Here is a 24,901-nt window from a genome sequence, read left to right on the forward strand (position 1 = left end):
ATGTGAGAACTGGCTAGTTCTGTTCTGGACCATATCTTGCTTTAGTATGTGTATTTTGAACATCTGATACACAAAATGTCTAATTCCTAGAAGTTTGAATTATGGCTTGGCAGCTGTGTATATATTTTTTTATCTTTTATATTGACTGAGAATAATAAAGTGAATCTGGGACATTCTTTTAACTGCCAACCATTGCAGTTCAGATGTTCCTTGCACTGTTCTGAGTTGAATGCTTAATTAAAGAATGACAAATAATGGATGTGGCAAAAGAAAAGTTAGTGAGCTTATGAAGTTCAACATAGAAGCAGGTGAAAAAACAAAGTATTAGTGAGCATGAAGTCGACTGCCATAGAAAGAAGTAAACAGGACAAATGCTCTTGTTTGCTTGTTTCTGCCATAGACATCGTCTTTATTTTACACTCATTAGTCTCTACCAGTAGACTCTGAACCAACTAGCTCAGCAACAATTAATTATAACTTGGCAAATGAAAAGACAGGCATTCCCTTTTGATTAAATCTGTGGGTCTCACTTGCAAATCTCATCACTTGCCCAATAATGAGATGTGCATACTATTCAGAGCAGCACTGTCTGCATACATAGAAGGAGCTTCCATTTCAAAGTAGCTCTGTTACTGTGGCTGTCACCGAGACTTTTTGAAGGTGTCATTTTTAGTGTGCCGGCATGGCATGGCCAACAGCATAGGAAGGGCAGATGTGCATTTTGCAGAAGTTTCTGGTTAACTAACCCAAATGTGGAATAAGGGGAGAACAGTGATGAAATAAGAAAAACAACAAACAAAATACGAAATGGTGGTAGCCGCATGAGAAACTGAGATTGGTCTGTTAAAAAATAAATCAAAAGGGCAGGTATCTGTCGAAACCTGAGTCTGCCTTGAGTTGAAGTGGCAGGCAGTGCTGTTAGTATCCCTTCATACTTTTTTTCAATAATGTAGTGTTTGCTTTTTGGGCTTGCTTTCCTGATGAAAAAGTTGCGAAACTTGTACATGTTTGTTATAACTGGTTGACTGGCCATCCAGCTAGGGCTATGGGGCAAGGTGAGTGAGCGCCTTGCATAATAATCTGCCTTTTTCATGGTGCGCTGGCGCATGCGCCCTGCCCTAGCAGATTAATCACAAAATGTTTTGGAAGGGATGCGCGTGTAGCCCGATTTCTGGGGAAAGTCCCCTGGAAAAAAAAATGCACGGATGCTTACTATTGCAAACACTCATGCTGTGTACTGCGTTGTTGGCGCTATGTCGGTGCGGTGCTGAAAACGTGCATAGTGAGACTGCAACTCTAATTTAAAACAGAAAGTGGCCAGGGCTTCGTCCAGACTGCACCGTGAACCACATAGTTGCTGCCTTTCATTGATGGCTAGCAAATTTATCGAAAGACCCCTCTGTTACACTTGGGTGATACTTCAGAAACATCACATTGCTGACAAAGTTTTCTTGCAGCGTGGACCCTCTTGCTAGCGGTGGCAGCGCGTGTCTGACTTCACATACTCGTTTAAGGTGAAGCAGTACTGAGTCGATACAAGACCGAGAAGACGCTGATGCGAACAATTGACCAACTATTCAGCACAGTGTTGCGGAGACCATTTTATCATACCAGGCCAACAACAACGCAGCCGACGAGCGTGAGTTATTGTAGTGCGATGGGCTTTGTTGTCGACGGCATTGTGAAAATTAGCGGGCCGGCCATCATTCAACCAAACGCCACACGATCAGCCGCTGAACCAACAACACCATAGTCACAGTGCCTTCACTTGTACTTTTAATTAATCGCGCTCAAAATGAGTCGAAACTTGCCTTCAAAGTTGAAATGCATTAGCTTCAGCCCTCGCAAGTCATGCACATGAAGTTTGAGCCAATGTTGATCCTGTTTAGATGAACTTTTGGCTTGGCGCCGTTGAGTTCGTACACCCACTACTAGTGGACCGAAACTTAAAGATAAGTAGTTAGGACTGAGGAGACTTTTTTTTAAGTTCTATTCTGGCCTTAGCAATTTGATATCAATTACCCTTCACACGGTGTGTACGCAATAAGCAGCAAGTGGCAACAGAGTGCTGTGCCAACATTTGTACGTCGCCATTCCTGAAGGTCGCATTAGCTACCTAGATGGGTGGGTCTGTACACGTTGTTCTGCTGACACATTTCTTAATGTCAGAGATGCATTGTTTTAACACTGCATCAAATGGAAAACAAGAGATGGTACATTCGGTACAGTAGCATAAACAACCGCCTCGCTCAGCTACCAACGGTGTCAGTGATGGTTTCAGCATTTTCACTAGAGAACTACACAGCCTATAAATGAGCGCTTATGCTGAGCTCAGTTTTCTCTAATAATACTTTATGGCAGTATGGTGAAGTTAAAGAAAAGCGAAAATCGGTAATAACAGCCCATAATGTATGTGTCTGGATCACAGTTTCCATTGTTTAAGTGGCTCGGTTGCTCATATTGACTCGTCTCGGGGTGGAACAACGTGTGTTATATGTGCAGATATGTATGTTTTGCTACGCTTTGACATTGTTTCATATCAGCGGTGTGCCATTTACACAATATTTGAAGCTAGCAACTATCTATGGCTGTAGATGTCGATGTAAATTAATGCACTGCTTTGGTAAGGCCGACACTGAAGGCTTCACGTTAAGACGTCTTGAATATGCGAAATGTCGAAAAAAATGTGTAAAAGGTATACAAAAAGTGAGGTACAAGAGCAGAATTCAGTGATGACAAACTCTAAGGCAGCTGCGTTGGAACTCTGCGTGACTTTTTCGGCTGCACTGTTAGCACAACACCGCACCCAGACCTTCTCAACCAGTAGTCGGTGAGTGCTACGGGGCTTCCAGGTACGACATGCTGCCCCAGAGAAGCCATTAATAGTTAATCGTTATCCATGAAATGCACAACCGACGCACACTCAACATGCGTGCAGGTACACAAATCAACCAGTGAAAGCCCCGTCACCCTTCCAAAATGTTTTCAGTGGTGTGCAGCAGAGGGCAGCACAGGAAAACGAAAAAGACAGATTGCATGCAGCTTTCACTGTTAAAGACTTTGTGTTACTCTAAGACCTTGTGGAATAACTAAACAGTGATAGTGGATACAAGGCATTACAGAAAAGAGCACAGGAAACATGCAAACACAAAACAATATGCACATGGCAGTAGCATGAAGCCGTTGTGTCCCATAACTGTGAGAAGAGGCAGACCATAAGGATTTATTTATTTATTTATTTATTTATTTATTTATTTATTTATGTATTTATTTAGTGATGTGGTTGTGTCCTAAAGTAACCAAGGGCTATGGAAGATGCCACAGTGAAACAGTGTGGATTAATTCACGCTATTTTGGGATTCTTTAACACAAGTACACAAGCACATTTGCATTCTACTGACATTGGAATGGAGCTGCCACGGCTGGTAATCACATGCGTCACCTCGTGCTCACCAGCAGATTATCACATCCACTGAGTCACTGCAGCGTGCCATGTCGGAAGTCGCAGAGTATCTTATCCTTCTGAGACTTGCAAATGGAAAATTTTTATACTATATTGGAGAACAGATTCTTGGGTGCTACTAGTATGCAAGCAGCTTTCAGCCTGCAGAAAACTGTTAGTCTGAAAATGCTACCAGGACTTATATTATAGTGTAGCAATTATGGTCGAAGCCTCATTGTTTCTTACCTCACCAGAAGCTCTTGAATTATTGGCATTCATCTCAAACGTGTTCTGCGACACCTGTCAAAAATAAAGCACATCAGCATGTATCTACACAGGCATTTATTCCGTGCATAGAAAACCTTTCCTGAGGGTGAATCAGAAAGTCTTTGCCCCTATATTTTTTTTAGCCTAATTATGGCTGTAAAGGCGAAGTCAACATATCTATTCCCAGCAGGGGACCTTTCTTGGACTGGCCCGGCCTTATTTGCCGGTAGCTCTGTGGCACGGTGCTGCTGTCAGTTGAAGATGGCAGTTGTGCTTCACACATCCACAGTGTACGAGCAACGAAGTGTGATTCGTTTTCTATGGAGTAAGGGATGAATGCCTGTTGAAATGCACAGAGAAATGCAGCCCACGTAAGGGGAAAGGTGTAACGCTTTGAGAAGTGAGGTGGTGGGGGTGTGAGTTCGCAAATGGCTGTGAAGACTTGCATGACAATGAGCATCCTGGGAGACTGTGTGCCTTGCTGACTGACGACAGCATTTCTCAAATTTAGTGCTGCGATGGGACAAATGTCTGAACTGGTGTGGGGACTATGTGGAAAAATAGCTTAAGGTATGTAGAATAGTACGCATATTTGTAATTACCTATATGTACCTTATTTTGGCTAATAAAGAATAGGGGCAAAGGCATTCTGATTCACCCTTGTAGATCATTTTTATCACTAACACACAGCAAATATATCACATAAATGCATATTTTAGCATAGAATGCCTTTGTTAGGTCAAAAAGGCCTCCTAGAAGCCTAATGTTCAACATATTGGACGGTGATGTGCATAAAGCCAATGTTGTTTAGAAAGCAAAAAAATACCTTCATTGACAATGTTTCAGCATACAAATTACCATAAAATAAGCATTTAGCAAAACCTGGCAATTGGACCTCAGGTCTCTGGAGGTTGTGGAAATGCAGATGTGAGGAGATCATGAAATGCGTTTTTATACCCTTTAACACTATTGGGAAGATTTAAATTGGATTTTTTAAGAACTTTGCTATCTTCATGCTCAACCGCTGCGATTACACAGCTTTTGGGCGTACATCATTGGACAAAATGAGAGTGGAAATTTGTGTGATAGTTGGGTACATCAAATCAATTGTGTACTCTTTACAAATAATATTTGAACTGCACTGGACCCTTTAGACACAAGAACATTGCTAGAAAGTGTGTACAAAAACAACGCCTTATTTTCTACATGTGCACCAAAATGTAGGAGAACTGCATGAAAATAAATGGGAGTTTTAGAAAATGCCGAAAAAACTATTTGTGTCTCACGTTTAATGACACCAAATAATAATGGGAGGGGGACTGGAGATGCTTCTCCTTATAGGGATCATTTGGCAGTTTCATGAACATTCCAACATTCAAAATGTTGACAGCTCTGTAACAGCATAATGGACGTAGATGGAAAGGAATACATATGACAGACAGCTGCTGATGTATGTGTTCCTTCCCGTGTTCGTACTTTGCGCTGCTAGAACGCCGTCAGCTAGATGAACCAACTTGCCCACATCAAGGTATCGTTCATTTAAAATGTATTGTGTTTTGCATATAAAACAGTCAACGGCTTTTTTTTTTCTTTTTTATCAGTCACCTACAAATCTTAATGGCTCTTTCTTAAAAAGCTTTCTTTCTTAGATATGGAACTTTACACCACATGGGTTCGCTATTCAAGTATAAAGCCATAAGTTGCTTGTTACCTGGTGCACTCTTATTGGTTGCTTCCAGAAAAGAAACAACTATACATGCGCTGAGAGCTCAAAGAGTGCAAGCACAGTATTTTTTGCAAGCTGTGAAACTGGAAGAATTTATGGACACTTGGTGCCATGATTACCATGGCACAATTAATTTGCCATGATGAACGAGAATTGTACAGATTCTTATGTGCATCAGGAAATTGTCCCTTTCCTGGTTTTGAGAGTGCTTCTTTTTACCTTCTTTTTTGTTACCCTTCACCCTTCTATAGATATGTCTGAACCAGAATAAATTCATTGTTTGATCTCCTTGTGTGTCCAATGTGTTCCTCATGCGTAGTGTTTAAAATCTAGAAAAAACAAACAGGAACCAAATAGCCGCGTACATCTCTACTGTGACGATATTTCTACATCTCTGTACATCTCTACCGTGCGCATCATTGGACGTTTTCACACTATGGACAATCCCTTGAGATTTGGCTTTTCTGCTATACACTTGCAGACTTGGGAAGAGACTAATGATTGTTAGTTTCACTAATCTACATTAAAACAGAATCCTAGGCTTGATCAAACCAGGCATGTTAGAGATTCAAGCTGAAATCACCAAAGGTGTTTTGTGTGTCATTTGTGAATCACTCGTTTTGTTGCCACAAAAAGCATTCTCTTAATGAAACAGGACTGATGTTTGTTGACAAGTGTAACATAGAAGTGTCATCACGTAGCAGTAAGCTCCAACTTTGTCATCACGAAATAGAAGCTCCTGATTCCACACATTGGGCAAAGAAGTGAGGAGCTTATTTGTTCAGAGAAGTGTGGCCGAGAAATTTACGTCTAGCAGAAAATTGTTTGAATTTGCTGTAGTAGGAACGCTGGCTTGTACAAAATTTGTGTGATAGGGGGGATGATGCACAATGTATGATGTAGGTGATGTGCTTCACCTTATACATGCTTTTTCATTTACATGTGTGTTTCTGTCCTTTGCATTACAGTAAACTCTCACTTCAGTGAACTTCAAGGGACCCAAGGAAATAGTTCACTTAAAGTTTACTCAACTGAATATTCACTAGAATATTAGACAGCCTAAGGCACAGCAGACATCGACTGAGAAGTGTGAAATGCAATTTATGGAGTTATGTAAATCAATATATGCGATGTGCGTAACAGTCACATTGCTGCCTATCTCATTTTGAAAAAAAAATCGAATTTTTGTTTGCACTGGTGCTCCTAAAGCGCAAGAAATAACAAAGCTGTCCGGAGAGTCTGTTTTTGTGCACTTGCTCTGGCACAGTTTGTTGCTGAGACACGGAAGTCTCACAGCTTTCCAAGGCATCCTACAGCCTCAACTAGAGTTGCAGGATTTGAATCTGCCTCTGCCATTGCATCCTCCTCATCACACTCTTCTTTGAGACGAACACTGGAAACAATTTCCAGGTCTGATTGTTCAGCACAGGTAACAAGCTCACTGTCACACTGCACATAATCTTCAAACAAAGTGTTGCTGTCAACATCCAGCTGGTGACAGACCTCTGTCCACATCCTGGGGTCGATCACCTTGTTACGCTGTTTCTCTTGCTCACTTTCATTGCACAGGCGGGAAAGGCAGGATTTATGCCAGCAGTTTCTAATTGTAGCCGGTGTTACTGTTACGCCACTAAAGGGGCTATTTGGGGGCGATGAGCTGCAGAGTGTAAAATGTTGTTAAACTGATTTTAAAAAATGAGCGTAGGTCCACTGATCAAGTTAGTTTAACTGAAATATTTGCTGTTCAGAAAGTCGTATAACTGAAAAATTTTTGCATAGAATACATAGGAAAACCACCTGGGTTTTTCTAAAAGTTCATTATTCTGATATATTCATTAAACTGACGTTCATACAGCTGAGAGTTTACTGTATTTTGCATAACTTTAGTGCAACAGTAGTGGGAGTTTCGGTACTGCTTTAGGTTTCTCACTCTGGTGCAATGCACTGTTTCAAGACTTGTCACTTCACTGAATTTGTTTACTCTGCTGCATGTGCATAGGGAAGAGACATCTTGGCTGAGAATCCAAAAGGGCGCTTTGTGATGGTGATCCCGCCTCCCAACGTCACTGGCACCCTACACCTGGGACATGCTCTCACCTCGGCTGTTGAAGATGCCATAACCCGCTGGTGAGTGCTTGCTGCTGTTGCCTTTTTATCATTTCAACCTGCGGAGGAGAGGCTCCCCGTTGATTCCATGTCATCAGATGATGTCGCATGAATGAAGCACAGGGAAAGTTTCAGAGCAAGGAGAATTTATCTGAAGAAGGGGCAGACTAGGGAAGCCTCAGCCTGGAGCCAACATTGTCACAGTGGGGACTTATTTTGGCTACTACCTGCTTGTTTTCCACTGTGCCTTAGAACATTTGTGACCATAACTGACTGCAGCTGAGAGCTAACTTTCTACTTCCTGTTTCTCCTTGTTTGACCTCATGTCCTGGCAACCTAGTGTTGCTTTGTTATAACCTCTTGCAGAATCGTGCATTGTTGAGCCACTGAAAGTGGCAGTGGGGAGAGGTGTGGTGCAGATTTAGACAGGAAAATGATTTCTTGGTCAACATTGCACTGTTGTGGCTATCAGAGTTGTCTGTGTGGTTTGTACTTGAATATATGGCCATGTCTTAAATTCTGTCCTCAAACTCGCAGACATCAAAATTGCAGCTTTTTTCTTTAAATGATAGAAATGTCATTATTTATAAATAAATAAATTTAGTATGGAGATACAATATTAAAACGTGCACCACTTCTGGTGTTGTCAAGGTTTTTAATCTGCATGGTTTGCCTGCCGTACAAATTTGTTGCTGTCAGGATGCATCACTTGGCTTGGCTATGTACTGTGGACAAAACGGAACATTATGGCATGGCAATAATCAATTGTCTGAGAGAACATAGTCGCTATTTGTCATTTGCACATGAAGCAAGAGTGGTGTTTAACAGCTCTGTAGAAACATTAGGCATGAAAGCCTAAGCCTACGAGTGCAGGCAGCTTTTGTGTGGAGCACCTCACCTGACTTTGGAGGGCGAATGCGTGTTCATGGGAATCATGGCACAGTGAATTGAATGTTGATCTGGACAACGTGGTTGTGCACTCATCGTGCTTCATTAATGTGTTGAGGCAAATTGTTAAGTAGAACCCTTTCAGCTGTTGTAAACATTTTGGCAGCTGGACACCAACGTCTGTTTTTTCTAGAGTACATGTTCAGGCGTGCATTGGTCGCAATGTATGCCCTGTCACACTAAGGACGATGAATGAGCAAAATGAGAACAAGGTGAAAGCAGGAGCCAACATTTTGACAAGTGGGCTTGTCTTCTTCAAGGCGACGCATGCTTTCCTTGCCACAATATATATATAATATAGGTGGGGCTCTTCTAGAGGGGAAAGGGCGTAAGGCGGGTGGGTGTGGAAACGAGCGAAGGTGTGTTAGTGGCGAGGGTGTCGAATTGAGAATAAAGGAGGGCTGTGCACAAGGCCAGGGACATGGCCGTCTATCAATCACATGTCAATGCCCGTGTGTCAGCCGGCGTGTCAACGCAGCCCTCTATTACCTGTTTTGCTGGTGGTCGTGGGCTATCATGTCTCCGAAAGAGATAATAGAAGGAGCAGCAGAAACCGATGCTCATGAAAACAAAAACAAAACTGAAATGGAATAATAATACAAAAAATGGAAAGAAGAAAAAGAAATGCTAAGAAAGCAAACTAAGCCAGATACCTCTGCCATAGACCGTCTCCCTAGTAACTTGGCACCCGGCCCTGATGGAACATGCCCTAAATTACTCAAACTAGCAAAGCCTGTAATATGCCCCATCTTAGCCGCCATTTTTCAGCAATCAATAAATACGGGCTGTGTACCAAACTACTGGAAAATTGCGCGTGTCATACCCGTTTTCAAATCGGGTGATGCTTCTAACCCGTCAAATTACAGACCAATTTCGTTAACCAACATAGGCTGCAAATTACTGGAACACATAATCTCATTGGCCATCATGAGCTATCTGGCGAAGCATAACTTTTTTTTTGCGAATCAGCACGGCTTCCTCCATGGTCGATCTTGTGAAACACAACTGTTCGAATTAATTACTGACCTTCATTGCGCTGTTCATGCTCTCCCTAAAATAGACGCCATATTTGTAGATTTCGCCAAACGTTCGATAAAGTTCCAAACATACGTCTAATAGAAAAACTTGACAACCTGAACATTAATTCGATGGTTATATTTTGGATTAAAAAATTTTTTGGCCAATCGCTACCAATCAGTCTTTGTTAATGGTCATTCATCAGCGCTCCCCAAGTTAAATCTGGAGTACCACAAGGGTCTGTACAAGGGCCTACCTTATTCTTAGTTTATATTAATGACATAAGCAATAACCTGAGTTCTACGGTCAGATTGTTTGCAGATGATTGCGTGATATACAGGCAAATTAATCAGCCTTCTGATTCACTTCAGTGACAATTGGACTTAGACAAGATTAACTGGAAATTAATACCTCAAAAACAAAAGTCGTGACATTTACCACAAAATCTGACCCCCGAACCTTGCCATTACACTCTAAACAGCATGACCGTAGAATCGGTACCTGTCATAAAATATTCAGCATCCATTTAGCATTCGACCTTTCATGGAACATTCACATAGATACAGTTATTAACAAGGCTTCTAAGACACTTGGATTTCTCAGACGCAATCTGCATTTAGCTAATGCAGACACTAAGATTTTAGCATACACCACATTAGAGTGCTCGCAGTTGGATTACGCCTCTTTGATTAGGAACCCGTACCAAGCATACTTAATAACAAAATTAGAGTCTCTTCAAAATAAAGCTGTTCGATTCATATCGACGAACTACTCGCGTACGGCAAGTGTGACTGAAATAAAGGAAGCTCTCAAGTTACCTCTTCTTGAAAGACGTAGAACGCTTTCCATTCTGTCCTTTTTCCACAAATTATATCACAGCCACTCTTCCTTTGCTATGTCCCGTTTCACGCCGGCGCATCACATATTCCCATGCATTGACCACCAACTCAAAGTCGAACCCATCTTTGCTCGCACTAATCTCTTCTTTCATTCGCCTCACGTCCTAGCTAACCGTCAATGGAATCTTCTGCCTGGCACCATTGCATCTGTCATTGATTACGAAGCATTTGTAACCAGCCTGAAACGTCACCTTGAGCTGTAACCTTCATCCTTCCCCTCCCCCCATTTTATATATGTGTGCATATATAACGCTACTCTCTGTAACAGTTGAATGTGTGTTGATGATTGTTGCTATGGGTCTTTATATTTTCAGTTTTTCTTTTCAACATGCTGTTAACGGTCAACAACTTGTGTACACATCGTAGTGCTGCGTTGCTTTGTGCTTACTGTTGTTCCCCCCTTATGTAATGCCTGCCCGGGCCTTTAGGGTATTGGAATAAATAAATAAATAAAAAAACTGTTGTTGCCTATAGCTTGAAATTTAACATAACGAATAGATTCTAAAGCTTGACACGCTCGCCGCTAACACACCTTCGCTCGTTTCGGCACCCAACCGCCTTACGCCCTCTCCCCTTTAGAAGAACCCCGCCTACATATACTGTAGCGAGGAAAGCATATGTCGCCTTGAAGAAGACAAGTCCACTTGTCAAACGTTGGCTCCTGCTTTCACCTTGATCTCGTTTTGCTCATCGTCTTGAATTTCCATCTCCTGCCTTCCCCATGTTTTCCCTGTCACACTAAAATATTACGAAGCACATGCTACCACATAACATGTTGTCATTTACGATACAGCAGCTTGCAAGAAACAAAAAATAAAGGGTTTGCACGTGGCATTGTTTGTGCAGGAACAATAAGCAAATTGAACTTAACAAATCCTTTCTAAAATTTATTCTTGGAAGCCTGTAAGGTGTCTTACTTTATTATTATTATTATTATTACTACTACTACTACTACTACTACTACTACTACTACTACTACTACTACTACAACAACTACTACTACTACTACTACTACTACTTACTACTACTACTACTACTACTACTACTACTACTACTACTACTACCACTACTACCACTACTACCACTACTACTACTACTACTACTACTACTACTACTACTACTACTACTACTACTACTACTACTACTACTACTACTACTACTACTACTACTACTACTACTACTACTACTACTACTACTACTACTACTACTACTACTACTACTACTACTACTACTACTACTACTACTACTACTACTACTACTACTACTACTACTACTACTACTACTACTACTACTACTACTACTACTACTACTACTACTACTACTACTACTACTACTACTACTACTACTACTACTACTACTACTACTACTACTACTACTACTACTACTACTACTACTACTACTACTACTACTACTACTACTACTACTACTACTACTACTACTACTACTACTACTACTACTACTACTACTACTACTACTACTACTACTACTACTACTACTACTACTACTACTACTACTACTACTACTACTACTACTACTACTACTACTACTACTACTACTACTACTACTACTACTACTACTACTACTACTACTACTACTACTACTACTACTACTACTACTACTACTACTACTACTACTACTACTACTACTACTACTACTACTACTACTACTACTACTACTACTACTACTACTACACCACTACTACCACTACTACCACTACTACCACTACTACTACTACTACTACTACTACTACTACTACTACTACTACTACTACTACTACTACTACTACTTTTCTTTAGCTGCTCACCCTCAGTAGGATCTTTGCTCTGAGGATGGAGCAAGGAAATAGTGTTTCTTATAAAACTTCACTTACCTGTTAGTACAAAACATACCTGTTAACACTCTTTTCCTTGATTTTGAAAAAGCATTTTATGAAGTTGCACATAAAAGGCTTCTCATGAAGCTCTACTATCTGAATCTAAACCCTCTTGTTATAATTTGAATAAGCAGGTGTTGTTAGTCCAATTTGGTTATGCTAGCAAACGCTACTCTCCAACTCCTCCAGATGCTTGAGGTGTACCCTAGGGCACTGTCCTTGGTCCATTGCTCCATATAATTTATATCAGTGACTTACCTACCAGCATTTCCCCTAATATTTAATTATTTGCAGACAATTGTATTGTTTACCGCCCTATCACAAGTAATTCAGACTGTGCCCTGCTTCAACGAGACCATAACAGTATTGAAGTTTGGTGCAAGCAATTGTTAAGGAATCTGCATCTCAGCAAAATACGTCTACTTTCTTTTCACTGCAGGCGATTGTACATTTCATGTAAGTATAGTGTATTTGGCTCTTAAATATCTGTCTGCTCATGTAAGTACTTAGGCGTTACAAATAATCTTAACTTGTTCTGCCATATCGTGAATATTGCCCATGAATCCAACCAAGTCCTTGGTTATTTGTGTCGCTTTCCTTGCATGGCATCTTGTTCCATGAAGCTACTAGCCTACCTCACCTTTGCCTGTATGGAATGGCAATATGCATGCGCAATATGGGACCCCCACTAGGCTAACGTATGCAAGGTATTAGAATCAGTACCAAATTGTGCAGTTCAATTTATTACTCCTGATTGCTATTACAATACCAGTGTATCTAGACTAAAAACTGAAACAATTCTTCTTAACCTTGGAAGTTCTGCAAAAAGTGTCTAGATTATGTCTTATTAACAAGTCCTACGATTTGCCCTTAAAATAGAATCAGTTGTGTCATCACCAAACCATTTTTCCCTTTATATAAGCCATGCCATGTACAACCCTGTGGCACAGACCACTGCTCACCTGAAATTTTTCCTGTGAACTGCTTGGGACTAAAAATATCTGCCTATCAATGCCACGCACCACACCAATCTGCTTAACATTTCAAAGATGTAATCAAAGTGGTTATCCTCTAACTGCAGGTCAACCCTCATGTAACCAACCTCATGGCTTGGGGCTTTTGAGGATAGTCCAGCCCCTGTGACACTAAGTGCCATGTTCAGCACATTTGTAGGATATATTTCTCAGCTAGTATGCTCTGACCATGCTGCCCTATGAAAGGCATATCATAGAAGAGTTGTGTAGCGTTCAAATTTGATTTGGGCTAAAATTTCAATGCTCATGCGCACACCTCTAGTCCTTGGGCAATATAGGAAATGACACAGCATATGTGAACATAGTTGTTCCAACTGACAGATAAAATGAAAGCTAGTGGTTTTTCTGGAGAATTATTTTGGTGTTCCATTTATAAATGGGGCACAAGTTAGAGCAACTGGTCCTGCTTATTCACAATAAATTTAATTTGTTGAAAATTGTTGACAGTGTCTTACTGCAGAGAAGAATGTGTGACCGACCCTATACATAATAAAGAATTCAAATGCTTATACCTTATGTTCACTGTTTTTGGCATAGCTGTGATACTGGCACTTCTCCATTCTTCACCTTAGTGCTCATTTATGTGGCCAACTTGAGTCGACTGACTAGGGTCACCATATCAGTGCTGGCAGCATCCCCTGCCCTTCTTTTTCCTTGTATGCAAGCTACGCCGTGTGCACTTAATTCCTTCTCTGTCCTGCTTTCCATTATGCAGAGAAAGGCAGGCACACTAGGGGCTTTTACCACTTGACATCTGAAGCGCTTCCACCCGCAGTTGCCATTTATTCCACTAAGAATACTGCTACTGGTGGTCTGTGTGACAGCTCTGACATGATGACGATCATCCTGTCATGAGCTCCTATGATTCAGGGATATAGCAGGAGCAGCTTGAACTTGCCCCCACAAATTAAAACAAATTAGCAATGTGATGACATATTTACAGTCATGCCTGAATGAAACACAAACATGAGAAAGTGAACTTGAAGGCAAATTTTCTTTGCACTTTCACTGCTGTGTATAACACCAAGGCGATTCATTCATAGTGGCTTAGTTTGGAGGCCAGAGTGCACTTAGCATCCAGCTAGTCACTGCAATCACACCTCTCACTTTGAAGTAATCGGGCGTAAGAGGTGTTCAATATTTCTTCCTGTTAGTGTTTTGTTCCGGCGTGATGGTACAGTCACAAGTGAAAATGTCAACCACAGATGTTAAAAATTTTCTTTACTTCACAGCCTAGGCATATAGTCATTGCATAGCCCTTGTCTGCCTTTTCAACTAGTTCAATGCATTGAGTCAATCTCGTGTTGCACGGCTATGCTAGAAGACTGAATTTTTTTTTATGCAGTGATCTCCGAACTTTTTCTCCCGAGAGTTCTAAGTGTGGCATTTGATATTACAATTGTGTTAATTGCAGGAACCGAATGAAAGGGCGTACCACGCTGTGGAACCCCGGCTGTGACCATGCGGGCATTGCCACTCAGGTAGTGGTCGAGAAAAAGCTGTGGCGTGAGGCAGGGAAGACACGCCACGACATTGGCCGTGAGGCTTTCGTGCAGGAGGTCTGGAAGTGGAAGGAAGAGTATGTGTGTTTTGTTGTTGTTTGTTTATTTATTAATTGGTTGTTTTTGATGTGTCCTATTTTCACCTAAAACTGTCGAAAATTGGGCTGTTCGTAGGTGCAGTTGCGTTCAATATAAACTGCAACACAGTGGCTGTGCCCTAATGGCCCCAAAGATGGCACGGCGCTGCCGTGCAGTCTGGGGCTCCTTCGGCCATGCCCACCTTGTTGCAGCTCGTATGAAACGCAACTGTACATGTAGAAGCTGCCAAAATAAGATCATCGCTTTCATATCTTAAAAAAAGGCATAAAAAACTGAAACAGTACAATTAGTACAAACTGCCATAAATACAATCAAGCCTCATCATAGCAAAGGTGCGTTTAACATAAAAATACCTTCTTTATAGTTAGTATTCATTATAAGGATACATAGTGATATAGAATTATTAAAAAAATTGTTTAGGAAAATATTCCATGGTCACATCTATGTGAAAGAAACGCCAGTGTGATGCCTCCTGCAGGCCAGCAAAGGTTCTCCTGTGGACTCTGGCAGCCTGTTGGTGGGCTGCTGCATCAAAATGTGGCACTTAGATACTAAATTAAAAACATACACTTTGCACTGCTATTAACGCAGAACTTTTTATTGGGTGTTGTCACACGGGATCAGCATGTTGGCTTGCTGGCTGTGGGCCAGCCAAGCCAAATCGCTGGCCAACATACACATGCATGTCTACAATGTCCCGTTTCAAGTTGATTTTGCAGAATATTTTACACTTTGGCTACAAGGTTGAGCTGTGAACAAACAAATATTCACTTTGCTGTAACCAATATTGTTTTAGTTCTTTAATTTTCGGTTTCGTTAATGATAAGGCATGGCTAAATAAATTTTAGATTTATTTCATTACACTTTAGTAGTCATTATTTGTGTTCATTATATTGACATTTGACTGTACTGCCTAATCAGTTTAATGAGAATATTTTACTGTACCTAGTTGACATTACATTTGGTATATTAGATACCAGTTATATTAGAATTCTATGGACACTTTAGTTTTTATGTGGTGCACTGTGAACTGCTGTTGCATCATTTATAGCCCTTCTATGTAAAATGCAAGGCTACATGCTGTTTTAGGGGCAGCATACTACACCTTCAATTGTGGATCATAAAGTACTCTTACACAAAAACATACACTTTGCACTGCTATTAACGCAGAACTTTTCATTGGGTGTTGTCACACGGGATCAGCATATTGGCTTGCTGGCTGTGGGCCAGCCAAGCCAAATCGCTGGCCAACATTCGCTGGCTAACTCAAATTTTGTAACTATTTTCTTCTGCGTTTGGGTAGACTGCATGCATATTAATGTACATGGTGAATCAATAACACCAGCCAGATGCAAGAACAGATAGTTTTATTTCAGAGAGGAATATTCGAAGTGAACCTTTTGGTGGCTGCTATTAGTACCAGCTTCCCTTTCCATTTTACATAACTGACCATCATTTTCTGGCTTGTTCTAAATAGCAGGTGGAATCATAGAGCGTCCAAGCTTCTGCTTTTCAATATCTTTCAGCATAACATCTGTCTATTGAGAGAAAAAAAAATTGTGATGATTTGAAACAATAAACTGACCAGCAGCACAATATAATCAACCTTCATCATGAGAAGGCCATAGAGTAATACAGTCAAACCTCGATATAACGAGGTTGTACTTGCAGCGAAAAACTTCGTTAAATTGCAAATTTCGTTAATTCGAGGTTCTAATGTTCCAGCAGTGAAAATCATTTCACAAATTCTCAGAACATTCTTGCTGGATAGTATCTTGTCAGTAATCACTTATTAAATCCCAAGAAGCTTGCGCTCTATTAGCATGGTTATGAGCGCCAGCGCACACAGTGCAGATTGAGCCAAGAGCAATGCATCAGCGTGGCTCAAGGCGCCCGAGATTAGCATGTTGCGTCGCGTGACGCCGTAAGTCTTGGATACAATGGCTTACCGTGCTTAGTGCCTACAGCCGTCATCAGACAGCGCCCTCAAATTAAAAACAAAAGTGCAAAACGATACAGATTAAAAAAAGAAAAAGAAATGTCTCAGTTTCACCAGATAGGCAGAGCACTGATGGCGATAGCAAGGAGACAGCTACTTGAAGCAAGGTTTGTAGTTTCATCGGTGTCACGCACGCTCAGGCGAAGATCACTCGATGACCAAAAACACTCGCTCTCGCACTGTGAGCAAACACTTTTACACCGCACCTCAGATACTTGAGATTACACTTCCACCAACACTAGACGCGGGAACAGAATGTGCATAAAGGCACCAACCATTTCGGTTCAGCCTTTGCACTTGCCGAAGATCACCTCCAAGATGCGGAGCGTGGCCTGCATAAGGACAGCCATGTGCAGCTACGGCAAGGGTAAAGGAGTGGAGGTGCACGCGCCTGGGGAAGAGGGCACATAAGCACGTGTTCCCTTTCCCCCCTAGCGCATGCTTGATCACGTTACCTCACACTCACCCCTTCTCCACTCCCCTTGCGCTGAAAGAATCATCAGCTCCCGTGTTTCTCTGTACGGTCCAAGCCACCTTGCGCCTGACCTCCGCAAGTTGTTACGTGAGAAATGGCGCAGTGCTGTTTCTTGTATACTGTGCTGTGGCGTGCACACTTCTACACTGTTTTTGTCTCTCAAACTTTTAACGCGACAGCGTTAAGGAGCTCGTGTCGCAGAAAAGCTGGTGTCGACGTCGGCGGCGTTGGCCATGAGCGAAAAATCCCTGCAGGCAATTCATAAATAAAAACAACTTGCAAGATGGGCTGCGTGGGAATCGAACCAGGGTCTTCGGAGTGTGAGGCGGAGACGCTACCACTCAGCCACGAGTTCGATTGTTCAAAGTTGGACAAAAACGCCTCTAGTGAATGTGGTGTTGCCTTACAAACGTGCCGTAGAAAGCTATACTGCTGTGTATATCGGTAATTATGAGCATGTAAATTACAGAAGTCGCAGTTAAACGCGTAGCGAAGTACGTTTCCGCTACATTTCTTCTGCGCTTTTCGCACACGTAGAGCCATCTTGTGGCAAACACAGAAGACCCCCTCCTCTCAATGTACGGCGCTTCCCCGACAGGTGGCGCGCCACGCACGCATTGGGGCTGCGCGGGGACCGGTGCAAGGCGCGTCGCGGCCCCGACTCCCTCTCCCCAGACAATGCTTTGCCCTGCTCTCTCTCGGGTTGCAGAATCAAGCGTCCTTCCTTTCTTTAGATCACTATCTATCCATCTCTCTGCCCGTGCCGATCACGATGTTTGGCTGGCATAGATCGTTTCCCCCTCCAAGACACCGAGTTCTTTGGTTCATTCCGCTTGCTCAGGCACACGTTTCGTTGCCGCACCGAACGCTGCATTGCTCGACGCTCACCGCGTGATTGGTGGGTGCAAACTCCGATGCGGGGCGCCTCGTAAGTGATCGCTGCGCCGTAGCGCATTGTCTTACACCCCTTGGCGGGTCGACGGGAACGCTGTCATGTTCCGCTCTTGAAGGCGAAGCTTAAGCGTCCTCCAATTTTTTTATATGGGACGATGCTTCAAGATAACTTTGTCCTTAGCAGACATTTTATCATTTCTTGCCAGATTTACCAGCCATACAGTCTCCAATTACCCGCTTGAAATGGCCGAAAATGTCGTTAAATCGCGAAAGAAAATACACAGTTTACAATGGAACTAAGAGAGGGAAATAAAAATAGTTAGTTACATCCCAAAATTCGTTAAATTGGGATTTGTTATATCAAGGTTTAACTGTAGCATATGCATAGCATGCATGCTTTAAACAGCCTGTTTATCTCGTCTGTATTTAGTGGTCCTAAGTATTCATTCCTGTGTGCTGTGGTAGAAGTAAAGAGAGTGACAGTTATACAGTAGCAGATTTGGTATATATTTATCTTTTGTGCTGATGGTTACACTTTGTAATTTCAGGAAAGGAGACCGCATCTACGAACAGCTGCGCATGATGGGTTGCTCAGTTGACTTTGACCGTGCAACATTCACCATGGACCCTGTGAGTATTGTATAGTTACTTTCCTTTTGAAGCCTGTCAGGCTCGCTTGATCAAGGAGCTATGATTGCCAATGCATTGCACAGATTTTGCATTGCTGTTGCACAGTGATGCTCTTTATCATCAATTCACGGCCCCATCAGCTACATTCCAGTGAGGGAGGGTGGATTCGAGTAGAAATGTGCCTAAGAATGTTGGGCACGGTCATTGTGTGTTAACATGTGAATACCGTTTCACAGCATCAGTAACTTTCACACAATGCTGTGAAAACTGCGACTATTCATTTAGGGTAGAAAGCCCCAGTGGTACGCTTGCTTGATCTAATTGGTTGCCTGCTTAAACAGGAGGGCTGAAAAACAATATTTTAGTGGGAAATAGCAAAATAGATGCAGTGGTGACTGGTACTACAATTAGTGTTTTATTATTTGTCTGCATCACCTTAAAATGAAAGACTCAAAATGATAGGTGCAAAATATACTTGTAGCCTAGTTGCAGGGCAGCTTGGCTAAATTTGCCTATGATTTGGCTACAATATATATCTTATTTTTTTATTTAGGATATGCTGTGGTCATTAAAGACCAGGCAGGAGGGGAGAGGAACAGATAATCAATTATGCACGCATCAAAAGCAATAATTAATTATACAAAAATATGCAATGGGTGATCAATAAAAAAAAGATGAAAGGGAAGGGACAGTAAAATAGTGAAATTCAATGTCTAGCACATACACACATAAATATATACATATACCTACACACATATATATACACACATATACAAATCACTTCGATTATACAGCCACATTCAATAATTACAATCTGAACAATTATCCCTGCAGATTATACAAAAAGAAGTAAGATATTTTGAAAGCAGCACAATAAATAGTGTAAACAGAACACAAAAGCTCGGGCTCAGTCACTATTCATACCGAGCAAAGCTTTCTCGAAGTCATCAGTACAAACGACATCTGATGACAAATTGTTCCACTGAATAATTGTTAGAGGAAAAAAAAAAGAATATTTGAATATGTTTGTAGCAGTGTATGGGAGCAGGTTATGCACATGACGATGCCTGGATGCAAGTTGTAAGAACGGCTGTATGTAGCTCTGCGCAGGCATATTTACTTTCCCATTATAAACGGAATGCAAAAACTTCAGGTGTGTGATTTTGCAGCGATTTTCAAGCACAGAAATGTTATTTTCCTTCATTAACTTGGTAGGAGAATCTGTTGATCGAAACTTGCAAAAAAAAAAAAAAAAAAACGTACAGCACGTCTTTAGCCCATCTCAAGTTTTTTTAAGATCTTTTTTTTTTTTTTGTAGAAAGGGTCCCAAACCACTGATGCATATTCTAGCTTTGGTAAAATGTACGTTTTATGTGTGAGCATTTTCAATTTGGGAGGTGCTTTCTTCAACTTGTGTCTCAGAAAACGCAAGTTTTTGTGAAGCTGATGCGCAGATGTTTGTTATATGCATGGCCCATGAAAGTGTGTTTGGTTACTCCCAGATATTTATATTCATTTACTTCATGTACTGGTGTTCCGTGTACGTGGTAAGTAAACATGAATGGTTGTTTTTTCTTCATCACGCATAGCAGGACCGTTTTATCGGGGTTTAGTACCATTGACAACCGGGTACACCATTCACTAACTTATGTTAGGGCGCAATCCAAGTCAACCTGATCTTGTTGACAGGTTACTTTCTTATATAGAACGCAGTTGTCAGCGAACAATCGAATATTAATATTAGAATCAACCATATCTGGTTAATAGTTGATATATTATTAGGAAAAGAATCAGCCCTAGTACACTTCCTTGCGGAACCCCTGAAGATACTGGTAATATGTTAGAAGCATTTCCCCTCACATCAACGAACTGAGCACAATTTGAAAGATACGCATCTATCCAATTTATGATGAAAGATGGAAGATTAAGGTTTCAGAGCTTCAGGAGAAGTTTTCCATGAGGGACATGATCAAATGCCTTGCTCAAGACCAAAAAAATTAAATCTACCTGACCAGACAAATCAAGTGTCAATACAATATCATGGACTGTTGTTACGAGCTGCGTGCACGTTAACTGTTTTTGAAAGCCATGTTGAGCTGAAGACAACAGGTAATTATTTTCAGGGAAATCGGTAATAAAATGAGCAATAAAATGTGTTTGAGTACCTTGCGGAACGTCAGAGAAATTGGGCGGTAGTTTTCTTTCAGCTGGTGATCTCCTTTTTTGTGCACAGCTACAACTCTGGTGAGGCGCCAATCATCTGGTAAGGTCGCCGTTTTGATCGATTCACAGAAAATAATAGTTGCGATATGCGATACTGGTTCTGCATATCGATGCAAGAAAGAGATAAAACTCCGAAGCCGGGGCACACCACAAGGATCAGTCTTATCTCCCTTTCTTTTCAATGTAGCTATGATTGGCCTGCCAGCAGAATTAGAAAATATAGAAGGATTACAGCATAGCCTGTACGCCGATGATATCACCCTTTGGGTAACAGGCGGAAGTGATGGGCAGATTGAGGAAATCCTCCAAACAGCCATACATACGGTTGAGAAATATGTCGTGGATAAAGGATTGAGATGCTCACCGCAAAAATCAGAATTACTTCTATACCGAACGACACACAGGGGCCGTAAGAGTTCTACGGACAAACCAAACATCACGCTTTTTGTAAATGGCAACCAAATACCTATTGTCGACAGCATTAGAGTCCTCGGACTCCACGTATCAGCGAACGGTCACAACGGGGAAACAATCGGAATACTAGAAAACAGCGCACAACAAACAATGAGACTAATTAAGAGAATAGCTAATCGCCATTATGGGATGAAAGAGAACAATCTGGTACGATTAGTCTAGGCTTTTGTCATCAGCCGCATAGTATATGTAACCCCTTACCTAAATCTCCAAGTAGCAGAAAAGACAAAAATCGAAGGCATCATTAGACGATCATACAAACAAGCCATAGGTTTACCGATAAACACATCGAATGACATGCTCCTAGCCTTAGGCGTCCACAACACGCTCGAAGAACTCATAGAAGCCCATACAATAGCGCAATATGAAAGACTCTCACAAACACCTACTGGCAGACACATACTTAACAAGCTTAGAGTAACATACGCATCACAGTATGGCACTAAAGTAGACATTCCCCACGACATAAGGAAGCAGCTTATTATTCCACCGCTACCCAAAAACATGCATCCTGAACACCACAGGGAAAGGCGGGAGGAAAGGGCAAGGGCTCTACAGAGGAGATTCCAACGCTCTCAGGACGTGGTGTACGTCGATGCGGCAGAGTACACGACTAATCAAAATATGTGTATCATTGCAGTGAACTCGGAAGGTGAGCGTAAGGTCAGCGGATCTATTAAAACCAACAGAGCCGAGGTCGCTGAGGAATCGGCCATTGCTCTCGCAATGGCTTCCACACTGGCCACGATAATAGTCAGTGATTCTAAAACCGCCATTTTAAATTACGCAAAGGGGCGCATTTCGCCGGAATCACAACGTATCCTGGCAAACTTCCGCGGTGAGCGGGTTGTCCATATCATCTGGGCACCTGCGCACTCCTCTCTCTCCGGCAATGAGGCGGCCGACACCGTGGCTCGAGGACTCACAAGCCGAGCCACCGGGGCACCGCGGCTGGGGCTGACAGGGGACCGGATGGTTGGCTACAGGGATATAACTAATCGTTACAGATTGGGGAGGGTGCGTTTTCCTCCCGCACACCCATCACTTAATAAGCAGCAGGCGGTGGCATGGCGCCTCCTTCAAACAAATACATATCCAAATCCGGTGACTTATAATCATTATTACCCAGACCAATATTTGGCCAATTGTAAATTTTGTCAAGAAAGGGCGGACCTGGATCACATTATCTGGGCCTGCCCTCGGGCGCCCCGACAGGGCCAAAAAATTCAGGATCGGAAGCAGTGGGAGACCGTGTTGCTCAGCTCGGCCCCCGAAGACCAACTTTTGGCTGTCCAGCAGGCCGAGGATGCCGCTAGAGCTCAAGGGCTTCTGGCCGCCATCTAGGCGGGGTTGGCTCCCCCACCAATCTGCCGGCTATATAAATAAAAGTTATTTCTCTCTCTCTCTCTCGAGATGCAGATAATGCGCAAGAAAGTTGAACTTAAAGTTGTTGAATGAGGTCACGATTTTTGTTTAATCTCTTTTTGGCTTTCTTTAGCCGTCGTGTAAAGTGTAAAATGTAGCGGGTAATCCAAGGGTTTGTTCGCCTCGTTTTAATACAGCGATCAGGAACGAAGTTATCTAAACAATGCTGTACAGTGCTCTTAAAAGAAAGCCACAAAGAAATGGCATTAGTTTGGGGTAGCTGGTCAACTAGCCGCCGCAATACGTCAAGAATGGATTCATCATCAGCTTTTGCCATATCCTTCACCGTTTTCGAAACTCTTTTTGGATTTTGCATAAAATCAACAAGTTTACAAGTGACTAGTATCAACTTGTGGTCTGATACACCCTTTTCAACAGCCACATCGCACGAAGAAATATCTCTGCTGAGAAATACAAGATATAATATCAAGCCATGATTGGCAATTACCCGCGTGTCCTCAAGTACAACTTGCTCCAAGTTGCAGGAAAACATAATGTCAAAGAGAGGACTATGAATAAGATGTAAAGCAGACTTTTTCGACCACTTGATGGAAGGTAGGTTAAAGTCGCCAGCCATTATGATGTGACGACACTTTAATGACGACATGTAATCGATCATAGAGTAGTGATAGGAACTCGGGAGGGGAAGACGGTGGCCGATAGACAGCGCACAAGGCAAACATATGGCCCCAACAGTTTACATTTAAAAAAAGGCTTTCGTGGTCATTTATCTGTGCGAGTACGCTGACGACAAAATTATCTTTGAGTACTATCGCCACCCCTTCACATCAACTGGTGCAATCGCATCGAAAGATTTGATATGAAGGGGGGATTACATTCACATCACCGATGTCACCATGTAGCCACGTTTCAGAAACTACAGTTATGTGGGGATCATATTTAAAAAGAAGTTGTTCGAGCTGTTCAGTCACCCACAATTCAGTATACCTACAATTTTACTATGAGCTTGCCCGTAATTTCACTGAGCAACTGAACTATTCAAAAGCGAGTACCATTCTTTACTAGACATGTTGTGTTTTGGGTTGCATGAGTTTCATGGGGAGCGGACTCAATTTAAAGCTTTTTCTCTTGGTTCTGTGTGCTGACAGTGGTGCTTTGCTTGTGCAGAAAATGTGCAAAGCAGTGACGGAAGCATTTGTGCGCCTGCATGACCAAGGGCTCATCTACCGCTGCTGCCGACTCATCAACTGGTCTTGTGCACTGCGCTCAGCCATCTCTGACATTGAGGTGTGCACTACTTTTGTTTTTCCGGGGTTGTCCTATACAGTGGTTTGCTTCAATATTTAGTGCCCGTCATGTGTTTTGTCCGAGGGCAAAGTTATTCGCATACAAACCACTCAACCAGGTGAGCCAAGCTGGAGCATTGTTATATTGATAGCACGCATACTGTGCTCTTACAAAACATAAATTTTTATTTATTTTATTTACAACATACTGCGGTTGAAAGACCAAGCAGGGGGGGCGTAACGAAAGCAGGTGACAAAAGAAATTCAAAGAACACACACACAAAAAAACAGTGAAACGGCAGAACACGGTATGATACATAACTATAATCAAAAGTCAGCAGGATAGAGCAAAAGTGCAAAGCAGAGCCAAACAGATATGCAGTATGAAAAAAAAAAAAAAAGATACCACAGTTTGTATCATGTGGTCACAAACAGAAAGGTACAAAGCTCTCAAAGTCAGGATTATCCCCATCACGAAACACTTCCAACAGTAACGCATTCGATTCGTTTATGGTCCGTGGAAAAAAAGAATACATTAAAAAATTTGTGCGCGCAAAGTAAGACTCAAGAGTATGAACAAATTCGGTGTGTTAAGTAAGTTTCAGGTTTAATGTTAAATTT

General features: G+C 41.9%; 1 protein-coding gene across 1 annotated transcript in view; it reads left to right on the forward strand.

Moving 5' to 3' along the window:
- ValRS (Valyl-tRNA synthetase) overlaps positions 1 to 24,901 on the forward strand; it is a 108,686-nt gene that overhangs the window by 6,793 nt on the left and 76,992 nt on the right. The window contains exons 4-7 of the mRNA XM_075684804.1: positions 7,435 to 7,562; positions 14,727 to 14,891; positions 18,830 to 18,911; positions 24,162 to 24,281. Of these exons, the coding sequence (XP_075540919.1) occupies positions 7,435 to 7,562; positions 14,727 to 14,891; positions 18,830 to 18,911; positions 24,162 to 24,281 (495 nt within the window). The remainder of the gene's footprint in view (positions 1 to 7,434; positions 7,563 to 14,726; positions 14,892 to 18,829; positions 18,912 to 24,161; positions 24,282 to 24,901) is intronic.

The sequence above is a fragment of the Dermacentor variabilis genome, chromosome 1 (genome assembly GCF_050947875.1).
Source record: "Dermacentor variabilis isolate Ectoservices chromosome 1, ASM5094787v1, whole genome shotgun sequence".
Classification (NCBI taxonomy): Eukaryota; Metazoa; Arthropoda; class Arachnida; order Ixodida; family Ixodidae; genus Dermacentor; species Dermacentor variabilis.